Source organism: Corythoichthys intestinalis, chromosome 18 (assembly GCF_030265065.1).
Source record: "Corythoichthys intestinalis isolate RoL2023-P3 chromosome 18, ASM3026506v1, whole genome shotgun sequence".
NCBI classification, from domain to species: Eukaryota; Metazoa; Chordata; class Actinopteri; order Syngnathiformes; family Syngnathidae; genus Corythoichthys; species Corythoichthys intestinalis.
In genome coordinates, this window is record NC_080412.1 from 24,495,476 (window position 1) to 24,522,167 (window position 26,692).

General features: G+C 38.4%; 2 protein-coding genes across 5 annotated transcripts in view; one reads left to right on the plus strand and one right to left on the minus strand.

Moving 5' to 3' along the window:
* Window positions 1-18,554, plus strand: part of pcp4a (Purkinje cell protein 4a) — a 41,271-nt gene extending 22,717 nt beyond the window's left edge. The window contains exons 2-3 of one of the 2 annotated variants that reach the window (XM_057821351.1): window positions 1,426-1,477; window positions 15,801-18,553. In XM_057821351.1, coding sequence (XP_057677334.1) covers window positions 1,426-1,477; window positions 15,801-15,934 — 186 coding nt within the window. In that variant the 3' untranslated portion in view covers window positions 15,935-18,553. Of the gene's footprint in view, window positions 1-1,425; window positions 1,478-15,800 lie in introns of both variants that reach the window. The other variant, XM_057821350.1, reaches the window with a different exon arrangement.
* Window positions 18,555-20,672: 2,118 nt separating this feature from the next.
* dscama (Down syndrome cell adhesion molecule a) overlaps window positions 20,673-26,692 on the minus strand; it is a 200,470-nt gene continuing 194,450 nt past the window's right edge. For 2 of the 3 annotated variants that reach the window (XM_057820055.1, XM_057820054.1), the window contains exon 33: window positions 20,674-25,447. In XM_057820055.1, the coding sequence (XP_057676038.1) occupies window positions 25,068-25,447 (380 nt within the window). In that variant the 3' untranslated portion in view covers window positions 20,674-25,067. Of the gene's footprint in view, window positions 25,448-26,692 lie in introns of all 3 variants that reach the window. The other variant, XM_057820053.1, reaches the window with a different exon arrangement.

Below are 26,692 nucleotides of genomic sequence, written 5' to 3' on the forward strand. Positions count from 1 at the left end.
CACCAGGAGCAATGTGGGGTTCAGTGTCTTGCTCAAGGATACTTAGGCGAGTTCATCAGGGCACAGAATCGAACCCACAACCTCTGAGTTGGGGGACAACTACTCTACCACTGAGCCACGCCATCCCCGTTTCATTGCACGGCCGTCACCCCAGGAGGAAGCCTCTTCTGAAGACAGTACACAGGAAATCCCGCATGTCTCATCAGACCATAGGACATGGTTTCAGTAATCCATGTGCATTGTTGACGTGTCTTCAGCAAACTGTTTGCGGGCTTTCTTGTGTAACGTCTTCAGAGTATATTTATATGAAGACAGTACAGTGTGACAGCCATGCACACCAATTTGATGTAGAGTGCAGCGTATGGTCTAAGCACTAACAGGCTGATCCCCCCCCCACCTCTTCAATCTCTGCAGCAATGTTGACAGCACTCCTGTAACGAGTCACATGACATTTTGGAGGGAAAATGACAAGCAGTACTCAATTTGGACATTTAGGGATGCACGTAGTTTCTATGGGGTGTACTCACTTTTGTTGCCAGGAGTTTAGATATTAATGGCTATATTTTGAGTTATTTTGAGGGGAAAATACATTAACTCTATTATATAATCTGCACACAGACTACTTTCATTGTGTCAAAGTGTCATTTTGTCAGTGTTGTCCCATAAAAAGACACAGTGGGGAGAACAAGTATTTTATACACATATCAAATACTTGTTCTCCCCACTGTATACTTAAATATCTGCAGAAATGCGAGGGGTGTACTCACTTTTGTGATACACTGTATAGTAACTCGCCCCTTCACATCCTCAGCAACGGTAACAGCATTGCAAAGATGTGAAAAGTAATTAAATTGCTCACTAGTGAAAAATATAATGCTGTTATTCTCTCACACCATTATTAACAACACTGGCTACAGCACACTACAGGCTGAAGGCTGTGACAATAAGTCTGCAGTTAATTAATCAGCCCTGATATAATTTTTTTTTTTCTTAATCGGGCTCGAGGATTGATAGATACGGGCCCATGGTAAATAGCTACCAAGTATCAAGACAATTGGTTAACAAATGACCGAGGAGTAGGACTATAGAGTTAGTGTCTACAAGAAAAAGACAACAAATATTTGCGTGGTGACTTAACAGGAACTTCCGCTGTAAAAAATATAAAATGCAATGCTGATCTAAACACCTCTAAACAACACGCAAAGAAAAACTCCAGAAAAATTTAGAAGGGACAACAGACTGACCATGCCACGATGGATGGCAACAAGATCACAGATACAAACAAGGCAACAGTCCAAAACAGCCAAAAATACCCACGATATTCGCATGTATTTTAAAAGTGAACAAATAATAAAAAAAGAACACATTCCAAAAGCTTTTTGTCATACAATATTTGAATGACTTTTTACTATTTATGTTTTTCAGAAACAAATATCGACAGCCGTAACTGGAAACATCAAATCATCGATGGGCCAGGGTGAGTTTTCATTGTAACATTCCATTTTGATGTATACATGGTATACTGTAGAATATCAAGCGATAAAAAAGATACAGTGCTAAATGATGTACAAAAAGATACACAATGTATTAATCATACATATGTCCTTGTGTAGCTGATTAATTCATAATCATAGCTAAATGTAGTATTGGTACAGGTGCAGAAAAGAGTAGATTAAGGTCTGTGGTCTGGGTCTGTCTTAATTCCTCATTTTTTAATGGCACAATGGTGGATGAATCACAAATTCACCCACTTTGGATATTTTTCTAACCTATGCTCTGCTATTTGGAAAATCCCATCTATTTCCTCACACTACAGTACATTTATGACAAAGAACAATGGTCAAGTCAATTGAAGAGTTTCATTTCAATTGACGTGATGCATTTGTTTACGAACCACTACTGTACAATTGTATATTCAAGCAATCTTTACCAAAAACGTGTATAATTAATTAACAGCTCTTGTTCATATTTCTGTGTACTTTACAATTGCACACTCAAAATGAACTTCTCACAATATTTGACGATGCTTAATTTCAACAGTAGTGGATGAAGTACTGACTTTTTTTTTTTTTTTACTCTGGTAAAAGTAAAGGTGCAAAAAGATAGTTAAGTAAGATTACAAGTATCTAAGAAAAAAATGCTCAAGTAAAAAGTAAAAGTATTTTCTCCCAATGCAAAAATGTAATACATACATACATACATACATACTGTACATACATACATACATACATACATACATACTGTACATACTGTGACATCAGGCGGGGACAGGTAGTGGAGGGCCATTACATTCATTTTCCAGAGCTGAAGAATCAAGTCAAAATGGCCGCCAGCCCAAAGACTACACTTCCCAGCATGCCGCACAACGCATCCAGGTGTGGCTGCTTAAGCCACTTAATTGCAGCTGGCCTGGAGGACAAGATAAAAGACGACGAGATGAAGCGAAGGGGAGGGCGGAAGGAGACTGACAGAGAGACTTGGAAGAAAGTATTTTGAGAACAGACCTAAGTTGCCATTTTTAAGACATTAGAGAATTTTGATAAGAACAGACCTAAGTTGCCATTTTTGAGACATTTTAGCTGATTGCTTACTTTGTTATTGTTTGTACCACATTTCGGCCTTTTTCTTTTGGGGAAACCCGCTGTTTTTTCTAACTGTTTAGTTGGACACGTTGGCGTCTCAAACTCCTTCCTGGCCAGGCTTACCTCGTGTGCGGTCACAATACGTACATACATACTGAACATACATACATACATACTGTACATACATAAATACAACCAGAAAATTCATTGACTGCTCAGTTTAAAACTGTGCAGAATGGAAAAAATAAGCAATCAAATTGACTGCACTGTAAACAGAAGCTTAATAAGCTCAAAAACTACAAAACATAGCTTAATGGCAGATTTCAAGGAACTATCAGGTGCATACCTCCAGCTACTGTACAAGAGTGTGGTGGTTATTCTTGGTCGATATCTTGTTCACCTGCCTCATCTGGCTTGTACTCGTGTTGCTGCCTCTCGTGCTCAGTTACAGTATAGTTCCACTGGGCTTATCGATAGGCATGAAAACGAAAATTGACAATAAGAATAAAAGAAAACAAAAGTAACGTGTAATGCAGGTGACAATTTGAAAAGTAGTGGAATAAAAAATACAGATACTTGCTGTAAAATGTAGTGAAGTAACTCAAGTAAAGTACAGATACACTAAAATATACTAAATACTTTTACTTCATTACATTCCACCAGTGAATTTCACATGTACCTGAAGTCTGACATATAATCCAAACCTTGTCAAAGACTGGTGTTCCCATGCAGGAGTGGACTGGAGTGCTTGTCCTGTACCGCAGAGGCCCCCACTTTACATCCTGGGGTCTGCTTGTCACATAAACTAACTATGAACTGGCTGATGCTCCCGAGTAGCAGAGGCTAGATGGTGTTGAGGCTCAGGAGAGTCTAAAAATGAAATCCTCACATTACCTGTGCCCACGAGGCTAATCGCAAACAAGGTGCTGATGTGCTTGCCTGCACAGAGAGGAAGCAGAGAAGACAGACAGACCACCACTATGGTACAAAAATAGCCCTTTGAAATTTTGAAGTTTATTTATACTTGTACATCCAAAATTTAAGGACATTTTATACCCCAGTCATCAAATTTTAAATAATTCCCACCCAAAATGCAAGGACATGCAGTTTATTAGTAAAATTTCTTGTCCTGAGACCCAAACTTAAAACTAAAAGAAAAAAGAATGCTTGAAAATACATTTTAAAAATTTGTATAGGAGTACTCCATAAAATGCAATTTTTGTCTTTTATCCCACCCCACAATGACAAAACTGAATCTCTACTAAAACATTTCAAACAAAATTAGAATTTTATTTTTGGGGGGTATTATTTATAACCAGGCCCGGAGTGGCTATTTGGGAGTATCTGGACAAATCCCGGTGGGTTGGCCTGACGTTTAGGCCGGTTGTAATATACACTTTTAATGAATCTGTCAAACTGGGTAATAACAACATTAACGCAACCCCCCTTTGCGGGATAAATTATGGCCCTTCTAGCATCCCGTAGTTGAATTTTATGCCATAAATAATATGAAACCAACGATATATTACATTAAAGTACATAGAGTACTGCTTGAAAAATTTGAATATCAGTTAAAAGTTGTTTAATTTTGGCAATTTAAAATAAAAGATTAAACCAACAAAATTGTCAATTTGCATGTAATGGCTCATCCGAAGCAGTTCCTCATAACTTTACTGATTAAGATTTTTCAGCTTATTATTAACAAAAGCTTCCATAATGTGCACACTTGCCACATGTGTAATTCCAAAAACCTACAAAAGGTTCCTGAGCCTTTAAAAAGTCAGTCTAACATATACAGTGGTATGAAAAAGTATCGGAACCTTTTGAAATTTCTCACATTTTTGCATAAAATCACCATCAAATGTGATCTGATCTTTGTCAAAATCACACGGATGAACAAACAGTGTCTGCTTTAACTAAAACCACCCAAACATTTATAGTTTTTCATATTTCAATAAGGATACTATTCAGAAGGACAGACAGAAGGGGGAAAAAATAAGTGAACCATCACATTTAATATTTTGTGGCCAAGTCAGATTCCTGGGATGTCTGGCATGAATCACTGTCTTTAGGTCAGTGTTTTTCAACCTTTTTTGACTGACGGCACGTTTTTACATTGGAAAAATCTCGCAGCACACCACAAACCAAAAATGTTCCAAAATTATTTTCTGTACTGTATATTAAATTATAAAATAATTTTTCAGTACGTATACTTACTTAGTGTGAAACTTGAACCTGTTTAGATGGACACAAAGTCGATATCCTTATTCTTCAACAGCTCTAGGTCTTTGTTTTTATTTATTTATTTATTTTTTTTAAAGCAGTTAGGCTTGATAAAGCTCAGAATTATCAGACAGGGGGACTTGAGCAATGTCTTTAACCACATCAGGGCCGAGCATCTTGCAGACAATGGCTTTGTAGGCAGGCAGTATTAATGTCTCTGTCACGGTGTCGGACGTTTTGGATTTAGCAACAAGGTAAGTGGCTTTGAGGGCTTTCTCATTTTCCTTTGTTGTTTTTATTTTTCAAAAAAAAGTTGCCTGTTTCTCTGTGTTTTCACGAAGGCGAACAAAATAGTCCATGAACTTGTTTTGAGGCGACGGGTGTTTCGTTTAGAGATGACGTTTAAACTTGCTTGGCACCATGGCGCTGTGCTGCTCGTGTCGCATTCAAGAACTGCTCCGATTTTTAGCCATTAGCCACCTTGCTGTTCTCAACAATGTGTTGTAATATAACACGGGGGAGGATTGACGGTCGTCACATATGGATAAAATAGAAAGGACCCTTTCGAGTATATCGACACATGACGAGTCTAACCAAATAATGTGCATTAGAGGTGATGGGGTCCACATTGTCGTGGACAGCAAGGTCGTTGATGGCTAGAAATCCCGGCAGTTTTTGAACGCAATACGAGCAAACTTCGCTCATCTGCAAACGACCGAGAACTTTCTATCTACTCCTTCCTTCCTTCCTACTGCAACTCCGTCCGACGACGTAAAAAAAATATATATATTGTAATAGCCCAGAATGGGGAAATAGAAAGGAGAGGAGTCGGTGATGACTTTCCCGCTTTATTGTGGCAACAGTGGAAAATAATAAACAGAATAACAGCGGCATCCGCAACTTGCGACCGCTAACTTGCTCTCATGCCGTTCTCCCTTCCTCCTTGCTTGCTTGCTTCCTGCTACGTCACCACTCTGCAGTCTTCACCTGACGATCTCTCACTATCACTATCTCACACTAGTGTGCCGCGGCACCGGTTGAAAAACACTGCTTTAGGTCATACCACAGCATCTCAATAGGGTTCAGTCTGGACTTTGACTTGGCCACTCCAGAAAGTGTATTTTGTCTTTAGCAGACACTCTAGGGTTCTTTCTTACCTCCCTGAGTATTTTGCGCTGAACTCTTGGCGTCATCTTTGGTGGACTGCCACTCCTTGGGAGAGAAGCAACAGTGCCAAACTCTCTCTATTTGTAGACAACTTCTCTGACTGTCGATTGATGAAGATACAGACTTATGGAGATGGTTTGTATACTTTCCCAGCTTTATACAAATCAATCCTTGATTGCAGGTCTTCAGACAGCTCTTTTGACTGAGCCATGATGCCCATCAGACAATACTTCTCATCAAGACAATTCTTACCAGGTGTGTGTTTTATAGTGGGCAGGGCAGCTTTAAACCACTCATCAGTTATTGAGCACACACCTGACCTGTAATTGTTTGGTAAAAATTGGTTTCAATTGCTCTTTAAGTCTCCGTAGGCAGAGGGTTCACTCACTTATTTTTCGCCCTTCTGTCATTGTTTGCATGCTATCCTCATTAAAATATGAAAACCTATAAATGTATGGGTGGTTATAGTTAAAGCAGACGCTGTTTTTAAATCTGTGATATTTTGGCAAAGATCAGATAACATTAGTGATTTTATGCAGAAATGTGAGAAATTCCTAAAGGTTCAGATAATTTTTCATACCACTGTAAGTGTCCTGTATTAAACCTAAAATGCATGTTATTCACAGCTCTAAAAACGACATGATTTTGTCTAATTCTATTCCAATCACATACCAAGAATATATCGTCTCGGTGTTCGAGGACAGTTACATCATGGGGAATTACGGCCAATTGTCCAACAATTATGTGGGAAAACAAACCGGAGTAGATGTGGATGTAATCCACTGGAAGACCTACTTTGCAAACTGGGCCATCTAGTGTTGTTGGTGTTTTAATGTAATTCAAATCCCTTGAGTGTATAAACTGAATCATTTGGCTTCTACTGTTTGGCAGGATCCTTTGAAATTCATGAATGGCACCAAGTATAAATGTGCCGTTCTGCAAAGTTAGAATATGCATAATAAAAGAAGAAATTCAATGTTAATGCTTTATTTATTTTTTCATTGCCTGCCCTTTCACGCATGAATTGTTTCGATATTGAATTAGGCAAGGCTTTATCAAGAAAAAAAAATGATGATTTAATCTTCTTTTCACTTAGTTAATATAATTTTTAACAGAGTGATAAAATCCACACAGGAATTCAAGTGTATTAGAGTTGAGAGTGTAATACTCTTCAACCCCTTGGAGTCAGTCTTCTCATCACACAAAGGCTGCAGTAGGTTAATAGCAACCTATTCACAGCTGCCTTTAGCACACCGAGCAGTAAATGTAGGGAACGTGTCACTGTCTCACTTCTCCTGGGGTGCTGATAACACATATCAGGCTCCTTGTTCAAATATATTCATTTGCAAACATTTGGGCGATCAAACGTGCCTTACAGTGGTCAGAAGGGATTAACGCCAGTTTAAAGGGGAGGTTGCATGCAAATGTCACTTTTTTTAGCTAATAATGCTATAAACCCTACTCACCTACGTCACAAAATGACGTGTCACTGTATCCGGCCGCCATATTGTCTGTAATTTTTAGACTTATTCTCATTGTTTTCAATTAGTCGTGCAAGTTATAGAGCAATTCATGACGCTGTAAACTCATTGGATGCGTTGCATATAAGGCGTTATGTTGAAAAGCTTCAGTTTATCCATTCGCCAGATCCATATTTGATGCCTAAATCGATGTTTTTCGACCCGCTGTCTTCGACGTCTTTGCCTGACATCTGTTAGCTACCCTGATATTTACAACTATCTTGTCCACACAAAATCAGCCTATTCTCACGAAAGTTTGAAAACTTTAGGAGCTTGGAGGCTTATAAATACTTCGTAGCTGGTTGGGTGAAACAGGTCCTCGTCCACGAAAATTCGGCATGAATCTATCATGTGCTCGGGAAGGTGAGTTACGAAATTTTCAATTCAAAATCTTTTGTTCTTGCTAACATCCACTGTCAAGTCTAATGTATTTCATGTCATTTGTCAATGGAGCTAGGGCTTTTAATGTTTATATGGTTTAGCGATAGCACTCTCACTACATACATATATAATATGTAATAAATATGAAGTGCGATAGCACTACTCCAGATTGTCCCTAGTTGAATTTATTTTTTGGCTTTTGACCTCAATAGTGAAATTGTAAATTAATTGTATGACAACTGTCTGATTATTCATTCATTCATTCATTTTCCATGCCGCTTATTCCTCACGAGGGTCGCGGAGGTGCTGGAGCCTATCCCAGCTAACAACGGGCAGTAGGCAGGGGACACCCTGAACTGGTTGCCAGCCAATCGCAGACTGTCTGATTATCCCCTTATAATTATATATTTTCAGGTAGTTCATTCACAACGTCTGAGTGTATGTTGTCGGCGATTAGCCTAGCAATGATCTTAATTGTGGTTGTCAGCCCAAAACCCTCAAAATATATATTAAATGCATCTTACCAGATATAAAATGACTACTACATAATCTGTGGTAGTTGTTTGGAGCCCAGTTTTCTCGTCGAATTGCAGCAGTCAGTCTCAGTCTCCTCTCTGGGTCTCTCGGAATACAGTAAAACTTCAAGTCTCTCTGTCTATCTTCTCTGTTTTTGCAACCGACCGCCACACACGACTTCACCATTTTGATTATTAATGTTAACGAGCAGAAAAACACGCCATAATAGGAGGAATTCACGAAGCGCTAATGCATTAACATGACGAGTATACGGACAACATGGCGCGGGGGCATGGCTGAGACGTCACGTGAGTAGGGTCTATATGAGCACTCCCTGGTTAAAAACAAATAAATCGTCTGTCTGCTGGTGGGGGGATGTTGAAACGCTCGGTGGTACCTACCTCCACCTCTTTCTCCAAGCACCTCCTCTGCTCTGATGTGTGCCACACTAAAGCTGATTTATGCTTCTGCGTAGCAGTGACAGCAGACCTACGCCGTCAACACAGACCAGATTTACGACCCTACGCCGTAGTCTTACGTGCAACTCCACTAAATCCTGACGACGTGTCATGTCAACACGTGGGGACGTGAAGTAGAGCCTAGATCGGGCCTAAAAAATCCAGCCCGACCCACTCTGAGCCCGAGCAATTAACTTAACTTGCATGCCCGAGCCCGATAAAACCCGAAATTGTATTTTATATTTGTATCCCCAAGGCCGAAAAAATGCCTACATTTTACATTATATTTGCAGGCCAGAGCCCAAATAAAAAGCTGTAATTTTGCGTTTTATTTGTAGGCCCGAGCCCGAAAAAAATCAGAAATTTTATTTTTTATTTGTGAGGACCTAGCAGTAGGAAATGCGGGGATGCAATGCGTCAGTCAGACCTGGACAGAGCACTACTTGGGAAATGGTTGCGTTTTGTGTGATCACATTTGAAGGATGCCTATGTGAATAATAATAACAAAATAAAGCCTGTCTTTTGTAACAAATTCTCCCAGTTAAACAAGACTAAAATGCATATTGATTAAACATTTATATCTTTTATATTTGTGTGTCTGTTCTATCAGGTGGATAGTTCATGTGTAATTTCCTTGACAAAATGCAGCAACAGACATTTATTTGATTTCTTCGACTTGGCAGAAAAAAAACGCTTAAAAAGTTTCCTTAATGTTTAAATAGTCTACATATTTTTATGATCAATATAAATGCAAGAGCGTGAGGGGAAGATTAAAAAGAGGGCGGGGCCACTGCGTTCATGTGCGCAAACAATGCACTGACTCTGCTGCGGCTCATGTTTGGGATTACCACAGCGCCCTTTCTCTTTTTTATCCAATTTATTTATTTTATAACAAGTATTCTTTAGTTTATCATCCATATAGAAATACAGTGCCCTCCATAATTATTGGCACCCCTGGTTAAGATGTGTTTTTTAGCTTCTAATATATTTTTTTAGTTCAAATAATATGGGACCTTAATGGAAAAAAAGAGAAAAATCCAACCTTCAATACAGGTGCATTTATTCGTTGGGGAAAAAATCCCACATAAAGAAATAATTATTTGACATCAAATAATATGTGTCACAATTATTAGCACCCCTGGTGTTAATACTTTGTACAACCCCTTTTTGCCACAAAACAAGGTCTGGGGACTGAGATGGCCATGGGAGGAGCATGATTTTGTGTCTGGTGAACCATTTCTGTGTAGATTTGGCCATATGTTTAGGGTCATTGTCTTGCTGAAAGACCCAGTGACGACCCATCTTCAGCTTTCGGGCAGAGGGCAACAGATTTTGATATAAAATGTCCTGGTATTTCAAAGCATTCATGATGCCATGCACCCTAACAAGGTTCTCAGGGCCTTTGGAAGCGAAACAGCCCCACAGCGTCGCTGACCCAACCCCATACTTCACAGTGGGTATGAGGTGCTTTTCACATTGCGCATCTTTCGTGGCACGCCAGACCCATTTAGAGTGTTTGTTGCCAAAAAGCTCAATCTTGGTCTCATCTGACCAAAGCACACGGTCCCAGGCTTCAACTGGGACCCACCAGGCTTCAACTGGGACCTTACTACCACTGAATGGTATAATGGAGTCATATGTTTATTGTTGCGACATCTCATTGGTGAAACAGGTAGCGCTACTGTCGGCATCTCTGGCAAAAACAAAGTAATTGTCGAATAAAGAGGAAAAATGTAACAACTCTAGTGTAGCCCAAAGTAGCAGAGCAAGAGTCGTGTTTCTTCTTCACAAATCTACTCAAACAAAAGTATTGTGTGGAAAAACTATTCTAAGAAGTACTATTTTTCTCAAAAACTTACTCAAGTAAATGTAACGGAGTAAATGTAACGCGTTACTGCTCACCTCTGATCACATGTTCGATCAGGACATTCGGATTCTAAAGAAGCTCGATGGAGACAGTTGAAACAATTTGCCATGATTTGGTTTACTTCCTCAGTATTCACAACATGTGGCCTTGATCACGCACTGACTGCACATTCGTACTGAACTTCTCCTGGGAGCCAATTTTAATGTGACCTTTCGCAATCCTCTTGTGGGAAAACTCTGTTCCCATCATGCGCTTTGGCAGTTTGGTTCATTCATGCAGCAGCACAACAGACTTGTGAAAGACTGATGAAGAAGTGGGTAGTAATGCATTACATTTACATTTTCTTGAGTAACTTTGTGAGAAAAATTCTCCTCTAAGAGTAGTTTTAACAGACCATACTTTATACTTTTACTTAAGTAGATTAATAGAAGAGTAGTAGTACATTTTTTCCTCTTTATTCAACATATTAGATTTTACTGTATTTTTTGCCAGCGATGCCCATAGTGGCTCTGTCAGTTTCATCAATGAGACGTCGCAACAATAATCACATGACTCCATTATACTAATCACACACAGTGTTGGGAATAACGCCGTTATATTTTCAGTAACGGGGTAGTCTAACTAATTATTTTTTCCACCGTTACAACGCTGTTACCTTTACTGACGGTCAAAGGCGGTGCATTACTTACTCTGAATAAATTGAAGAGACTACCAGCCGTAGCGAGTCTACTCTGCTCTGTTTATTCGTCATCCAAGACTTGGGGTGCGTTCAGGTTCGAAAATAGCGCACGTGTTTTGTTTTGTGCTTTTTCTTAGCAAAGATATACCACACAGGACGTGCTGGCTCTCTGTTTCTTTAATAGCACATATAACTTCAACATTAACACAAACGTACGGCTCTCGGCAGGCCGTGTCTCTAACTCACTCCTGCATCATGTGAGCAAAACAATATTGGCGCCGTGTGCACTTTAGGGTGCCTCGGATAATTCTGTATCAGAATATTACAGCACGTACTTCTTATGACTCCAGGCTGTTTGTCCCTGCTCATTCAATTAGACAATGCTTTCTAAAGCTTGCTAACGTTTCTGTGTTTACTACACCTGAATGCTAGCCTCGTTCCCATCCCCTACTGTCAGCCCGCAAGAATGCTGCTTCCATCTTGAGGACGGCAGACGCTTTGAGGGTGACGGTAGGAGTAGGGGGACGAGGCTACCTGAATGCACCACATGGATAGATGCGATGGAAGTGATTGTGATTGCCTGAGGGTTAGAATCATGTGTCATGGTAAGCTAATCAGAGCCGGTGTTTTCACACACCAACCGGAACAGCGCGTGCGGCAAACACACACACGTAAAACAGATGCAGAGGGATATGATGGCAGAGCATTCAGAGGAAAATTTGTCCTTTACGAGGTGGAGATATAAAGACTATTTCAAGTCAAAATACTTGAAGTACAGTAGGCTATGTCTACTTGACCAGTTGTCTCAGGTTGTGAGAGTTAGATTTAATTGATTAAACTCACTTTTTTATTGTTTACTGCTGATTGTTATTTTATTATATTGTTTACTGTTTATTTGTGTTGCACTTCAAGTGGAAGATAAATCTGTTGCTGGCGAGGTGCAATAAATATTACAAGGATCTATAACTTCCTGTCTGTTCTTCTTTATTCAACTGACTCGAATAATGCTCAGAAAATTTGAAAATTGTTTGACATACAACAACTTCTTTTTAAAGTAACGGAAATAATTACTTTCCCTGGTAACTAGTTACTTTTACTACAGAGTAATTCAGTTACTAACTCAGTTACTTTTTGGATGAAGTAGTGAGTAACTATAACTAATTACTTTTTTAAAGTAACGTGCCCAACACTGATCACACGTAACAATACAATCACATGACCTCACACAAGCTTGCAGTCAGAAATCCAATGATCATTTTGGCCTGTTCAATCACAAGGCGTCTTAAAAGCACCTTAAAAATATACTATTTCAGTCAAACGCGCAGATTTCAACCTCTCTCCAGGTTTTTATTTAGCACTGGTAGACCATGGATAAACGGAGATGTGATATAGTCGTTTTAATTTCATGGTAGAAAATATTTTGTCCACTACAGGGCACTTATGCTCTTTGGACGGGTGGTGATATAATCGTTTTAATTTCATGGTAGAAAATATTTTCTCCACTACAGGGCACTAATGCTCTTTGGATGGGTGATGTTTCATTTCTGGAGATTTTTCTAGTCGGAATTGAATATTTTTTGTGTAGTTTTTGTCGGCCTAATATGGTCTTACAGTACAATATTAACAGTTTATATAGACTATGTTGTGCTGAGAAAAAAAAAAAAAAAATCAAGACATTGTAAGCGGTTACTCACAATGTTACTCATCTCTTGATTATTGTTTTCACCCAATTTTTTTTTTAACTTTTACGTACTTGAGTAAATTTTATGGGATTAGTACTTTTACTTAAGCAAAATTATTTTTGATGTAATGCTGCTCTTACTTCAGTAAAAGTTTTCGCTACTCTACCCACCTCTGGACTGAGATGCTTAGCTAGTTTTTTTGTATGAAGAGAATTAACACTGTGAAGTAGATGCACGCTGAGTAGGTGACTTGCAAACATGACATTGAATTGAATTGATTCCCTGTCACATGTTCAAATCAAAGAGTGCCAAGGCCACCAGTAATCTCCAACTAAATGGAAGTAGGCCCTGTCAATATCATAACACGAGGGAAAACACAGCACACAGTTCTTTGCCCCTCCTACATGCATGCTGAATGGAGGACTGAAACCAATCATTTTAACGAAATAAACCAAATCATTTTAATGACTGATGCATGAGGCGTGTGTTCAAAGTCACGAATATTTGCCCCTAGTCAATCCCACTCTGTTATTAAAACTGTAAATCATTCTGGAGATGAAAAAGTTTTAAAAGTTCACATCCTGATTAGAGGGGAAAAAGCTACCAATGAGGTCATCAGAATGTGGTTGAAAAAGAAAAACATGCACAAATACTGTAAGTTAAAATAATGATGTGCCTGTATTGTGGTGCGCTTTAGATTTTAATCCAAACTACAGTATATAGTACATCAGCAAAGACTGCACCTTTTGGCATTAGAAAGTGGAAACACTTTATACGGTACTTTTAACTGACCAAAGATACTGTAATATATGAAATATTGATGAAATAATCACATTAGTGAGAGGCAAAATATTTGACACCATGGAAAACACTTTTAAAACAGTGATAGTAACTCATTAAAAAGGCTGAAAAATTAATTTTTGTTCTAACCTCCGCCCGCTCTCCATCCCTGGGCTGGCTGGGTGGGGCGCCGCGGCCCTGGGGTGGTACCTGCGCGACGTCTCTGCTCGTCTGTGTGGCTGTTGCGTGTTTGGTGGGGGTCGGCACCGCTGGATGTGATTGCACGCGCTCGGGTGGGGGGCCTCAGGGCCGGGATTGGCGATGGGGCGGTGTAGGGTTGGTTGCCAACGGGCTTACACTCACAAGGGATTCAGATGATTACTGATTTCTAGATCACAGACCTGATTTGTGTACACTCTACCCTTCCAAATTACTTAGCTTATAGACTCCACCACCCCCGTCCCCGTCTTTCCCTGGTCAACAGGCCCCCCACATGGTGTCAACCGGAAAGACATCTAGCTGACGATAGCACCAATATATTTATAGTTAGTGTAGGCGTTCAATGTATTTCTTGTTGTTGTTTGTGTTTCTTTTTTTCTGTTCCTCCATAACCTCTTCCCGTTCGCTGCTTTGTCATAATAAACAAGAAGAAGAAAAAAAACCCAAAAAAACTTTTGTTCTACGGCTCCAGTATGGTCATATTTGGACTATAAGGCAACCGACTATAGGCTGCCACCCACCAAATTTGACATGAAAATGGCATTTGTTCATAGATAAGATACACCGACTACAAGCTGCAGCTGTCCTCACTGTATTATGGGATATTTACACCCAAAGCTATTAACATGTAACACTTTATTTGACAGCGGCGTCATAAGACCGTCATAATTATGTCATGACACTTTCATGAACATTAATGAATGCTTATGACAGATGTCATTAAGTGTCATCTGGCAAATTATCTCACTTTTGAATGGATGTAAACAATCTGAGCTGGACATAAATGGAGTTATTGACAAAATTTGCCGGATGACACTTAATGACATCTGTCATAAGCATTCATTAATGTTCATGACAACCTAGACACTCATCAGGTCGTCTGGGAGAGTAGGAACGGGGTTAGCGTAGGCCTTTAAATGATTTCTTGTTGTTGATTGTTCTCGTCTTCTGTTCCTCTCTCCTCTTCTATTTTCCTTTCTGTCCCATTAACGCCTTCCTGCTCTCTGCTTTCTCCTAATAAACCAAATTTAAAAAATGCTCATGATAGTGTCATGTCATAATTATGACGGTCTTATGACAGTCTTATGACGCCACTATCAAATAAAGTGTTACCTACTAACCCATATAAATCAACAAACAAGCCGTAATAGACTATAAATCACATGATTAAAAATGAGGGGAAAAAAATAGCGACTTTTAGTAAAAAAAACTAATTTCACAAAACATTAAAAAAAATATATATATATTTCAGTGATTTGATTATTTATTCATTAATTGATTCGTTCCATAACTTTTTGAAATGCGTCATTTTCTCATAAAGACAAAGCAGAATTGTACCAAAGTCTTCATGAAGAGCCACGGCAATTAAATATGACCTGTTAAGAGGCTGAAATTAAGGAATTTGACAATTTTAGGTTAAGAAATGGTTAGTTAATGGATTATTTGATCAGGCGCGTTCATTTTCACCAATTTGAGAAACCTTTATCGCTTTTAGCCCAATGACACTGACATCTGGGACTACATATTGTCCCCCAACTAAATGTCACACATGACACAACTCCCCCACTTCCTGAATGCTAACACAAATCAAATGTCACAGTATATGTACTCTAGAAGCTGCAGATTCTTACTAGAGCGCTATTCGAGTTAGTTAAATTTAAATCTTGAAATGAAACATAGATAATAGGACTAATGCATCTGTCGATCATCAATTGTTTCCTCACAGATGAAAAGAAGAACAGCATCCCGGCGGACTTTGACATCGACATGGACAGCCCGCAGACAGAGAAGGCGGCTGTAGCCATTCAGTCGCAGTTCAGGAAATTCCAGAAAAAGAAGGAGCAGGATGTCAAGTCGTAGAGGCGCCGTGGCTTGCTGGTTCCTCACATCTGCATGTCAATCAAACCGCATCTTCCTGAACTCTACTACGGTTGTACTGGAGCAAACCAATGTTTTTGAAATCAATGTATCATTTTTGAATTGAATATTCTCATATTCTAGTTGTGATATTTTATTTATTTATTTATACTTTTAGTGGTGAACAAGAGTGACTTGATTAGGGAACATAAATCTGTGGGTGATTTTCCAGACTGACACTTATTGGGCTCACAATTTAATTGGCCGTAATGCACTACAATCAAAAGAGTTTTAGGGTGTTAACTCATTTGCTGCCATTGATGGCTATAGACTTCCATCTGTTTTGACTGGGAAACGTGATCATTCACAAACTGAGCTACTGAAGCAAGAGTGGCCCGAATTCATTTGCGTAATTTATAACTCATTTCCTACCACTGACGACAAGAGATGTTAAATCCATAGGAGCTGGGAGGGCTGGCAGTGAATACAATGATCCCTCGCTACTTTGCGCCCTCAGTCCATCGCAGATTTTTTTCAGTTACAAAAAAAACAAAAAAAAGGTTTCATTTTAAAGGGAACTACGGACAGAAAGACTTGTAGTTCTTAAAAGGTAAACGTTAGTGTGAGCTAAAATAATTTGATAATAAAACCTCTCTTGATGTTTTCGTTTCTATACAATTTGTAAAATTTGTTTAACTAGTACGCCGCTATTGTTGTTGACGTCGCAGGACTACGCTGCCGAGCTTTCAGATTATGACTAGCGACATAAACATGTCATCTGTTCAGCCCTTTCAATTTGAACCCGAGAGGAACATTAATGACCAGGACAGCACTGTCGATACAGTATTTCACAAAACGAGCAACAAAAGCAACAGTAAAGACGGGATGAGATGTAACGAGACGAGAGTAGGACAAAACTGGTGTTCTGCCAAAATGTGCTACACTGGACAGCAAGTAAATATCTTGGCAACCTGCCTAGGATCGGTTGGAAGACACTGGTGATGAGCTGGAATTGGATGCCGGTACGACATTGGGAACTCATTGCACAGCTCAGTAACAAAACAACCTGACCAGTAGCAGTATGTGACAAAATCATGACAATTGTCATACTAGCTTCGTTTGCTAGCTAGCACAGCTATTCTCCCAGTCCAGGCCAACTACGTAATCACACCGAGCGTCCATTGCACGCATAAAACATGGCGCCCTCAGTAGGTCAAAACGTGTACTAAATATGATAATTTTTAAATCAAAGGCAATATTTTATGTGTTTCTAATGACATATTTTAGTAAAAGAGAACAATTGTGACCTATTAGAGCCTACAAGTCTTCAAGTACGAGGTTCCCTTTCAAATGTTAAGATATATGCATATATACACGTACAAATCAGTTTTCATATATCTATCATTTATATCATAATTATTACATTTGCAGAGCTTAAAAAAACATTTCTAACAAAACATAGATTTAAGTTTTTTGTTTGTTTGTTTGGGTTTTTTATTTATTAATTTTTTTTTTTCAATTATACTTTAGGGAAAAAAAGGGAAAACACTTGCCAACAGTATGTGTATGTCTTTCCAATGCTGTTAAGTCTGAATGAAAACATTTAACACACGAAAAATAATATTAAAAAAAAAATGTAAATAAGCTCCGCCAATAATTAGCAGATTTTCGATTTTTGCGGGTTGGCGTGGGGTGTCCCATTAACCGCAAAAAAAGAGGGATCACTGTATTCCATCATTCAGAAACTGAGAGCAAGAATGGTCCAACTCCATTGTTGTATATACAATCTCATTGACAGTCATTGTAAATGATAAACGTCCAATGCTTTATGCCTGGGAGGACTGTCAAGGATCATTCCCAAATCGGGATACTGAGAGCAAGAGTGGCCTAACTGTAATTTTGTAATTTTTAAGTCATTGTCAGCCCTTGAAAGTTCTAAACATCCAATCCACTTTGACTTGAGAGGGCTGGGAATGATTTTTCAGAAGTTAAGAAACAGAGCAAGAGTAGGCTAAATCCATTTTTGACATTTTTAACTCACTGGCTGTTATTGACGACAATAGAAGTCCAATCCATTGCGACTGGGAGCGCTAGCAGTGAAAATTCTCAAATTGAGCGAGTGAGAGTAAGAGTGGGCTAATCCAATTTTTTGCAATTTTTAACGCATCAGCCACCATTTATGATGATAGACGCCCAGTCAATTATGACTGGCAGTGATCATTCACAAATTGAGATACTGAAAGCAACAGTGTGTTAAATTTAAATCACTTTTAATGTATTGGCTGTATTGTATTGACGGCGACAGACGAATGATTGTTGCTCATCCGCCCTATCAGAATGGACTGGACGTCTAAAGCTGTTAATGGCAATACATGAGTTTTCATTTTTAATGCCTTTCCAAGTCCCCCATTTGTTAAAGTCATAAGTGTGTGCGATCTGATTTTCTATGTGTTTCTTTCCCATAGTAAGCATTTGAAGTTGCTCCAAAATAAATGGAAAAAAACAACAACCTCATTTATTGTATGTAAACGGATCAATAGCACACTATGCATGTAAATTCCTGTACACCCGCAAAAGAGAAATGAATAAAGAAATAAATGTTGCAAAAGAGCAAATTTATTTCCTATTGGACTTACACTGTTTAATGCTGTTATTGTATCCAGACATGATGGACTTCCTGAAAAAAGCATTCTTATATTATGCCATTTGTAATGCGTAGCAGGGCAGGATGTGTGCATAAAAAGTAAAAATGGAGCACACTTCCACTTATGCACTTATATTACACAAAATAAATAAACCCAGCTCGACCACTCGTCGGGAGTGCAACGGACCATGCACACGTGGTTACAATTGACTCCGACAAAAAGTGAGTAGCAACAGAAGAAGAAAACGAACATAATGAGGCGCCACCGTGTGGTTGATGTCGTAAGGAACAAACATAGTCCCCCCGATGAGAAAAAGGCTTTTCACAGCCGTGTTTTAGGCAGTGTTGTTTTCGTCAATGATGACAATAACGAGCTAAAAACGAGTTTTGGGAGACTAAAACGTAACAAGACAAATGCCAGTTTTCATCTGGCGAAACGAGAACGAGACGAATATGCGCAGTACTTTGTGTGACATTTAATGTGTAGTTCGCCTGCATGTAGCAGTGACTGGTTGTGTCACTCGTGACGTGCTATCCAGTCTCCACATAGGCTTGCACACATGGTAAGATTTGTTTTCTTGGCCAGAGAGAATGTGCAATGTTGTTTTAGCCTTTAAAAGTCTTTGCAGAGTGATCATCACACACTACAGTCCCTGAGAAAAGTCTTGTCGCCTATCCATTTTGTAGAAACAATTGCTAATAGCCTGACTTTTAATTACCGTGGTGGCCTGAATATAAGACGTTGTTTTTTGCATTGAAATAAGACTGAAAAAGTGGGGGTCGTTTTATATTCACGGTCTAGACATTATACCCATTCACGACGCTAGATGGCGCCAGATATCATTGAAGCGATGTTCTGGCATGACAGATCTCAGCTACTAATTTAACCACTTTGCATTATTTTATTGCAATGTTTTTCCTTATTCAGATTTGTTTCAAGACAACAGTGAAAGTTAGACTTCACCTTGATGGTTAACGGAATTATTGCAATTTTGTTGTTTTATCACAATATATTGGTTTATTTACATTTCAAATACCAGAAGCCATTCATTTACGAATATGATTGCACTTTAGTTTACATATTTCAATGTTCAGATTTGAATGAGGCAAAATAACATGCTTTTTCTCTCAAATATATTGTTATAATCATTTATTTCAGATGTACCGTAATTATTTTCCGTATAAAAATTAATTTGGTGTTCAAAAAGTCTTTTTTCAAACTTGAGTCTTGAAAAAGAGGGGGTCGTCTTATAGTCAGGGCCGTCTTATATTCGGGCCAATACGGTGAAAAACCGTGTGGTATTTACCAAGGCAAAAGGTGGATTTTTTTCAGATGAATCTTCCACTGAATTACACCACAGTCGTCGCAAATATTGCAGGAGACCTACTGGAGCCCGTATGGATCCGAGATACACTCAGAAAACAGTAAAGTTACATCCAGTATGGGGGTGTGCGAGAGATCACTGAGGACTGTATACAAGTCACACCGGAGTATAAGTCGCATTTTTAGGGGAAATTTACTTGATAAAATCCAACACATATAACAGATATTTAATCTTGAAAGGCAATTTAAAATAAAAATATAAGTGTTTAGTATGAAAATTTTACATGATGCATGAACAACGAAATGCGAACGTGGCCAGTACGTTAACGTAACATAGCTATTATTATTATTATTATTGTTATTCAGATAACTATAGCATAAAGAACACGCTAACAAGTTTGTCAAACCATCAGTGTCACTCCAAAACACCAAAATAACATATGAAATGATATAAAAATGTGTTAATAATTTCATAAGTCGCTCCAGAGTATAAGTCGCACCCCCAGCCAAATTATGAAAAAAAATTATAGTCCGAGAAATATGGTACCGTTTTCCTGCTGAGTGTTTATAATCACCAAGTTGGTGTTGTCCTTGTAGACAATGTCTGTCAATGTTGATTCGAAATAGGTGGAAACCTTTATTTATTTATTAATTTATTAATTTATTTTTGGAGATTTTTTTTTTTTTTTTAATTTTACAGAGAAAAACATTTAAAGTAAACGTCGACTCTTAAACTCTTGGACAACTTTTTTTTTTACTTACAGTTTGTGGTGTTCAAGTAGGTTTAATTAATTGAAAATAATGTAGTTTTCCTACTGAGTGTTTATAATTTCCAAGTTGGTGTTGCCCTTGTAGACAACGTCGGTCAATGTTCATTCGAAAAAGTTGGAACCCTTCATTTATTTAATTAAATAATTAATTAATTACTTTTATTTTACAGACTAAAACATTTTTAGTAAACCGACTAAAACTCGACGAAATTACTCTTGAGTTTTCATCAACAAAAGCTAGACAAAGGCAAACACATTTTGAGATGACTAAAATATAACATAAGTATTAAGACATTAAGAAGAGAATTAAACGGGCTGTCAAAAACAACACTGATTCAAATTTCTACCATCCGTTTGGGTGCCATTGGGGAGAAAAAAACATAATAGAAGCTGCTCTACAGAGTACACAATGAATATGATAATTATGCCCATGGTTTTAAAACTATTCCCTTGCCGTGCACACACAAGGTTAATTGTAAAGAGGAAGATAGATTGCATAGTTTATGAAAGCAACATTTCAGATTCAATTGAGTGATTGTAAATTAGGAATTTAAATTGTAGAGGACACCATTGCTCCCTGCAGGCGTGTCAGTGTTCCACAACATCATCTCATTTTAAGTACAACATCAATACTGAGACACCTCTAGTAGTAAAAATGAATCTTTGCTCACCTCCACTATAATATGAAGGACAATCAAAAGTAAATAACTAAATACACAATGAAATAAATCTTTAAATGTGTCATTTATTTCTATTTTAATATTTCTTTCAATTTATGTTTATTTTTTTAAAATCTCAATTTCTTTTTTATTTAATCATTTCAACGTTTATTTAAATGTTTTCTATTTCAAGTTTTATTCATTTCAATTTTAATTGATTTATTTTTTACTTATGGCGGAAAACACAGGCAAGGCTGAAAAAGGAGTTTCTGCTCTCGCACCCCTCTATAAAATAAACTGCTGTATTTTAAGCCAAAAGAACTGTTGTGTCTGATAGAACAATATTTCTGTATGCTGCCATAGCAGATTCATGGCGCATTAAGTCCCCGAACTATTTTTAATTTGTACGTTTTACCCTGAAACCCCCCGTTTACAGACGTCGCGCAACCGCTGTTGTTTCAACCTAGCCATAAAAAGAAGGTAAGTAATTATATTTATTATTCAAAATGTCATTTTTAGCTTAGAATCATTAATTGATGTCTAACATTTAGTTTAAAAAAGAAAAACGACTTTATAAAATTATTCACTCGCATATTTTAAACTTTTAAACAAATTACGTCACAATGACAAAAATGGCGTCTGTAAAAAAGTCACAGATATAATAATAATAATAATACCTCAAACTTATATAGCGCTTTTTTGGACACTCAAAGACGCTTTACATAACATAACACAAAAGACAGAATTAAGAATTAAGAGGTGGGAAAAGCTAGTTTGAACAGGTGGGTTTTTAGGAGTGATTTGAAGTTTTGTAATGAGTCCGAGTTCCTGATGGGTTTTGGGAGTGAGTTCCAGAGTGAGGGAGCAGCAGCAGCGAAGGCTCGGTCCCCCAAGGTTCGGAGCTTGGTGCAAACAATCAGGATCGCATGTAAATGTTGTAAGCAGCAAGAGAAGAAGCACTGAATGAGGTTTGTCAGGGTTGAAGGACGTCCAAGAGGTGACTCTAATTTTTTAAAATCTTTATATCTACCTCATAACTATCACTTAATTGTATTTTTTTTCGTTACTGTCACATTTCCCCCAATATATTAGATGATAAATAACCGATCCAAACAAAGAAAAATAGAAAAAAAAAAAAAAAACGTTTAAAAGGGTAAATAATATGAAAATGAAAATCTCGATTACTCCTTGACGTCTGTGATTTCTGCATCGCGACCCTTGTTATACAGTATTACCATGTTTCACCCATAAAATCCCCAAATAATCCAGCTTTGGCCATTCACATCTGTGTCTTGACACTCGATGATACATGCTATATGGCAAAAATATCTCGTTAAAATCATGGCGTCTTTAATTCTGCTCTCGCGTGCTCTCACCTCCAATTAGGGTTTTGCTGTTTAAAAAATACATGCATATTTTTAAAATGCCCTCCTGTTCAAAAATTTTGTTGCTCCAGAAAATTGACATTTTAAGCTTTCCAATTATGTATCACACGTGCAAATCGGCCAATTTTGAAATTGATCCAAATTGGGGGTCTCAGAGTGGAACTTCAAGTCACCTGAGTGTTTTCCGCCTTATTTCAATTTATGTTTACTAATTTAACTTTTTATTTCAATTAAAAAAAAAAAATTCAATTTATTTATTTCAATTTTTATTTATTTCAATTTACGCTTATTCATCTATTTATTTCAATTTTTTTTTTTTTTTTTTTAAAATTATTTCAACATTATTTCAAGTTTTATTCATTGCGTTATTTATTCATTTAGGATTTATTTCACTTTTTATCTTTCATATTTGCACTCCCATTCCCCTTGTAACTGCATAAAAGAATTTTATCCGTCATTAGCTCATCAAACTCGGTGGGAGTGGACTAGGCGGGGTTTGAGTTTATTGCTCCTTCTTTCCCAACATGGCTGGCATTGTGGAAGCTGGCCTGACCGTAGTCATAAACTAAACCGTTGTGTTTTGTAAGTCACTTGTTCAGGGTCTGAATTTCCTGCGTCGACGTGTTCTGCTAAGTCTAACATGTCAGTTAACAAATTTATTGTGTATTTATTTAATTTTTTCACTCCTGGTCCTCCATACTATAACAGCATCACTGTCAACACCATTATTATCCGGGTTATTCATGCCAAACTCGTGCAGGACACATTGGGGAACAGCCATTTTATTAAGCAAATTTGAATTTTGTGTTAGTTTATCTTTATTCCAGTGCCACCATGGTGAACACTGATGTTAAAAAATAAAATGTGACATTGTTTTGTTGTTAAAAACTCAACATCAGAACGCAGACAGTTAGGAATAAAAGGAATCATAGAAATAGACAGAATAACCTCACAGAAGAATGGCTAATATTCTTCTCCCTTTAGTAAAAAAAAGGAACAGAAAGTCAATACACGCCAGGGTAGCCCACAAAAAGAAAACAAACAAAAAAAAAAAATAATGGCATTTTCTTATTACATTATCTTTCTCCAATTTCTTAAGCATATATATTTGTTTTGAATGGGGGAATCTGCTGGATTGTCTCACATTTTATTTCCCTGTAGAGGAGCTTCACTGCAATGCAGCAACAGTAGATCTACTGAGGAGAGTGAGAGCCCCAAGGACTCTTCCTAGTGCAGTGAGAGGGATGGGTATCTATTTGGACACACTCAAGTTGGGGCGCTGTGAAGTGCGAACCATTAATTTTTGGAAACCCGCCATGTTCTAGCCTAACACCACTCACCACCCTGGCACACAAGCAGTGGCAAACTACCTGAAGACATAGCTGGAATGTGTCCAGTACACTCACAACATAGTTATTTTTCATTATTACAGTACAGTATAGAGCAATAGTTTTCATAGACTTTTTTTTTTCTTCATATTGCACCATTGGAGAATGGGACAGAGAGATCGACAGAGACGCCATTTCCTAATTCAAACAAGATATGTGCAAACATGACTAAAGACTTTATTAACCAAATCAATTCTTCCCTGTAATATCCACAAATAAAAGTGATTTCTCTTTTTATATATATATTTATAGTAATAAGAATAATAAATCTTCACATTGGATCATTTCATAAGTGTGACAAAATGCTCGGCTGGCCTGCCCAGCTATGATGGTAATTCTCATCGTCTTTGAATTTGTCAGTCCCCATGCATCCATAGGAAATAGATTTTTTTTTTCTTCCAAAAAAGTAACAATTTGAGAGCAGCTGAAAAGTGAACGGGTTGTCAAATTCTCATGTTCCAAGTTTCATCCAGTGACGTTCCATAGGAAAAAAAAAAACGACTTCTCATCCTTATCTTTCAATCCAGAAAAACAAAAAAACATGTCCAAGTTATGATGAAAACATTTTCGCTATGGTAATCCATTTTCATGATTATTAATAGATGTCAACTAACAATTAATAATCACTCATCAGTTATAAAGAACGAACAATAATCAAGAGTAAATAATGTTCCCCGTTACTCATTTAGCTTGGCAGCGATCTGGCTGCAGTCATTCCTGATGAGTGAAGGTCTTTTTTTGTGTGTTTTTTTTCAGATTTTATTTTCAAGTGGATAAAAAGAAAAGAAACACAAAGAAGAGATGAAAGGAAGTTCTAAAATAAATAAAAGTAGATTAGTAAAATCGACCGCACCCTTGGAGGGCCCGGACATATATACAGAACTATGTGGTGAGTCAGTTTACTGCACTTGAGTGTTAAGTCCAGCGTAAGAGTAAGTTCTTAGTCCCGCCCAGGAGCCCCTGCTGTTATACCAGCGTGTAGGATTTTGCGTAGGGATTGCTGCTCTGTTTGAGATGTCCTCGTGAGTCCAGCAGGGACTCCTGGGAGGTGCTGAGCTTGGCGGCTTGGGCCAACTCAGAACCCTCTCTGTGGGGGAGCGTGGCAGCCGAGCCGGGCTGCCACTGGGCCGGCGGGTCCCTGCTCGCTTGAGGGGCTTCTGTCGGCGTCGGAGGCGCCATGCGAGAAGGCCGCTTCAGTGAACGGCTTTTCTGGGGCTCCAGACAAGCTTGGCCCATGGCCGCTCTCTCCCCGCTCGCTGTCCCCCTGGATGACCCTGAGCAGGACATGCCTCTGTTTAACAGGAAGTCCATGCGCAGGTAAGGAGGAAGGTGAACCAACTCGCCTCCTGCAGGACAGGACATACAGGTAAGAAGACACATAATTTAAAACCACTAATACATTTTCATGCATGACTGGGTGCAATTAGATACAATCAAGTAGAGAGATTGTCAGTGCCAGGATTAGCGATCAGGCAGCATAGAATAGGATGTCAACGTATCCACACGTACAAGTGATTCACGTACGGTGAAGAAAATAAGTTTTTGAAAACCCAGCTATTTTGCAAGTTTTTCCACTTAGAAATCATAGAGGAGTCTGAAATTTTCATCATAGGTGCATGTCCACTGTGAGAGAATCTAAAAAGAAAAATCCAGAACTCTCAATTTTAAGAATTTAATTGTGTGATAGAGCTGCAAATAAGTATTTGAACACCTGTCTATCAGCCAGAATTCTGACCCTGAAAGACTTGTTAGTCCGCCTATTAAAAGTCCACCTCCACTCAATGTATTATCCTGAATCATTTGCACTTGTTTGTGGTCGATAGCAGCATAAAGACACCTGTCCACCCCATACAATCAGTAAGACTCAAACTTGTAACTAAGACCAAAAAGCTGTCCAAAGATAGCAGAGACAAAATTGTTCACCTCCACAAGGCTGGAAAGGGCTAGGGCAATTGCCAAGCAGCTTGGTGAAAAAAGGTCCACTGTTTGAGCAATCATTAGAAAATGGAAGAAGCTAAACATGATTAGCCTGGAACTCCAGAATCACCGCTGTTCCAGCGATATATTCTGGCGACCGTCTCGTGGATCAAATTCCCAGGGCAGAGCAAGCCACAGCAAACAGACAGCGGTTTGCACCAATCAGCGATGGGCGGACGTGACATTGGTAAAGCGACAAGAAACTCTAGCGTGAGTGGAGAACGGAGAACTTTATTTAACATGGCTAGCGCGAGACAGACTGTTGTCAATGACTTGTGTCGATGTGTTTTTGGTCATTTAAAACTGAATTTACCATGGATTGGAACATATTCTCGGCTCTCCCGTTCACCATCTATGTTGTTGTGGAGACTACTTCCAACGCGCAAGAGTGACGTTGCTCGTTAAGAACACGTCACACAAATAAACTAATCTGATTGTACGGATGATTTCGTTCAGGTTCGAGAGGCCTTTAAGGAGCTGGGTCCCAGACTATTCTCACTGTGTTTGAAAAATACAGGGAGAACAGTCTGGCCGTGCCAGGCAAAAACATGAGCCTCATGTAAGATATCCCCATCCAATCAGTAAGACTCAAACTTGGTCAAGACCAAAGAGCC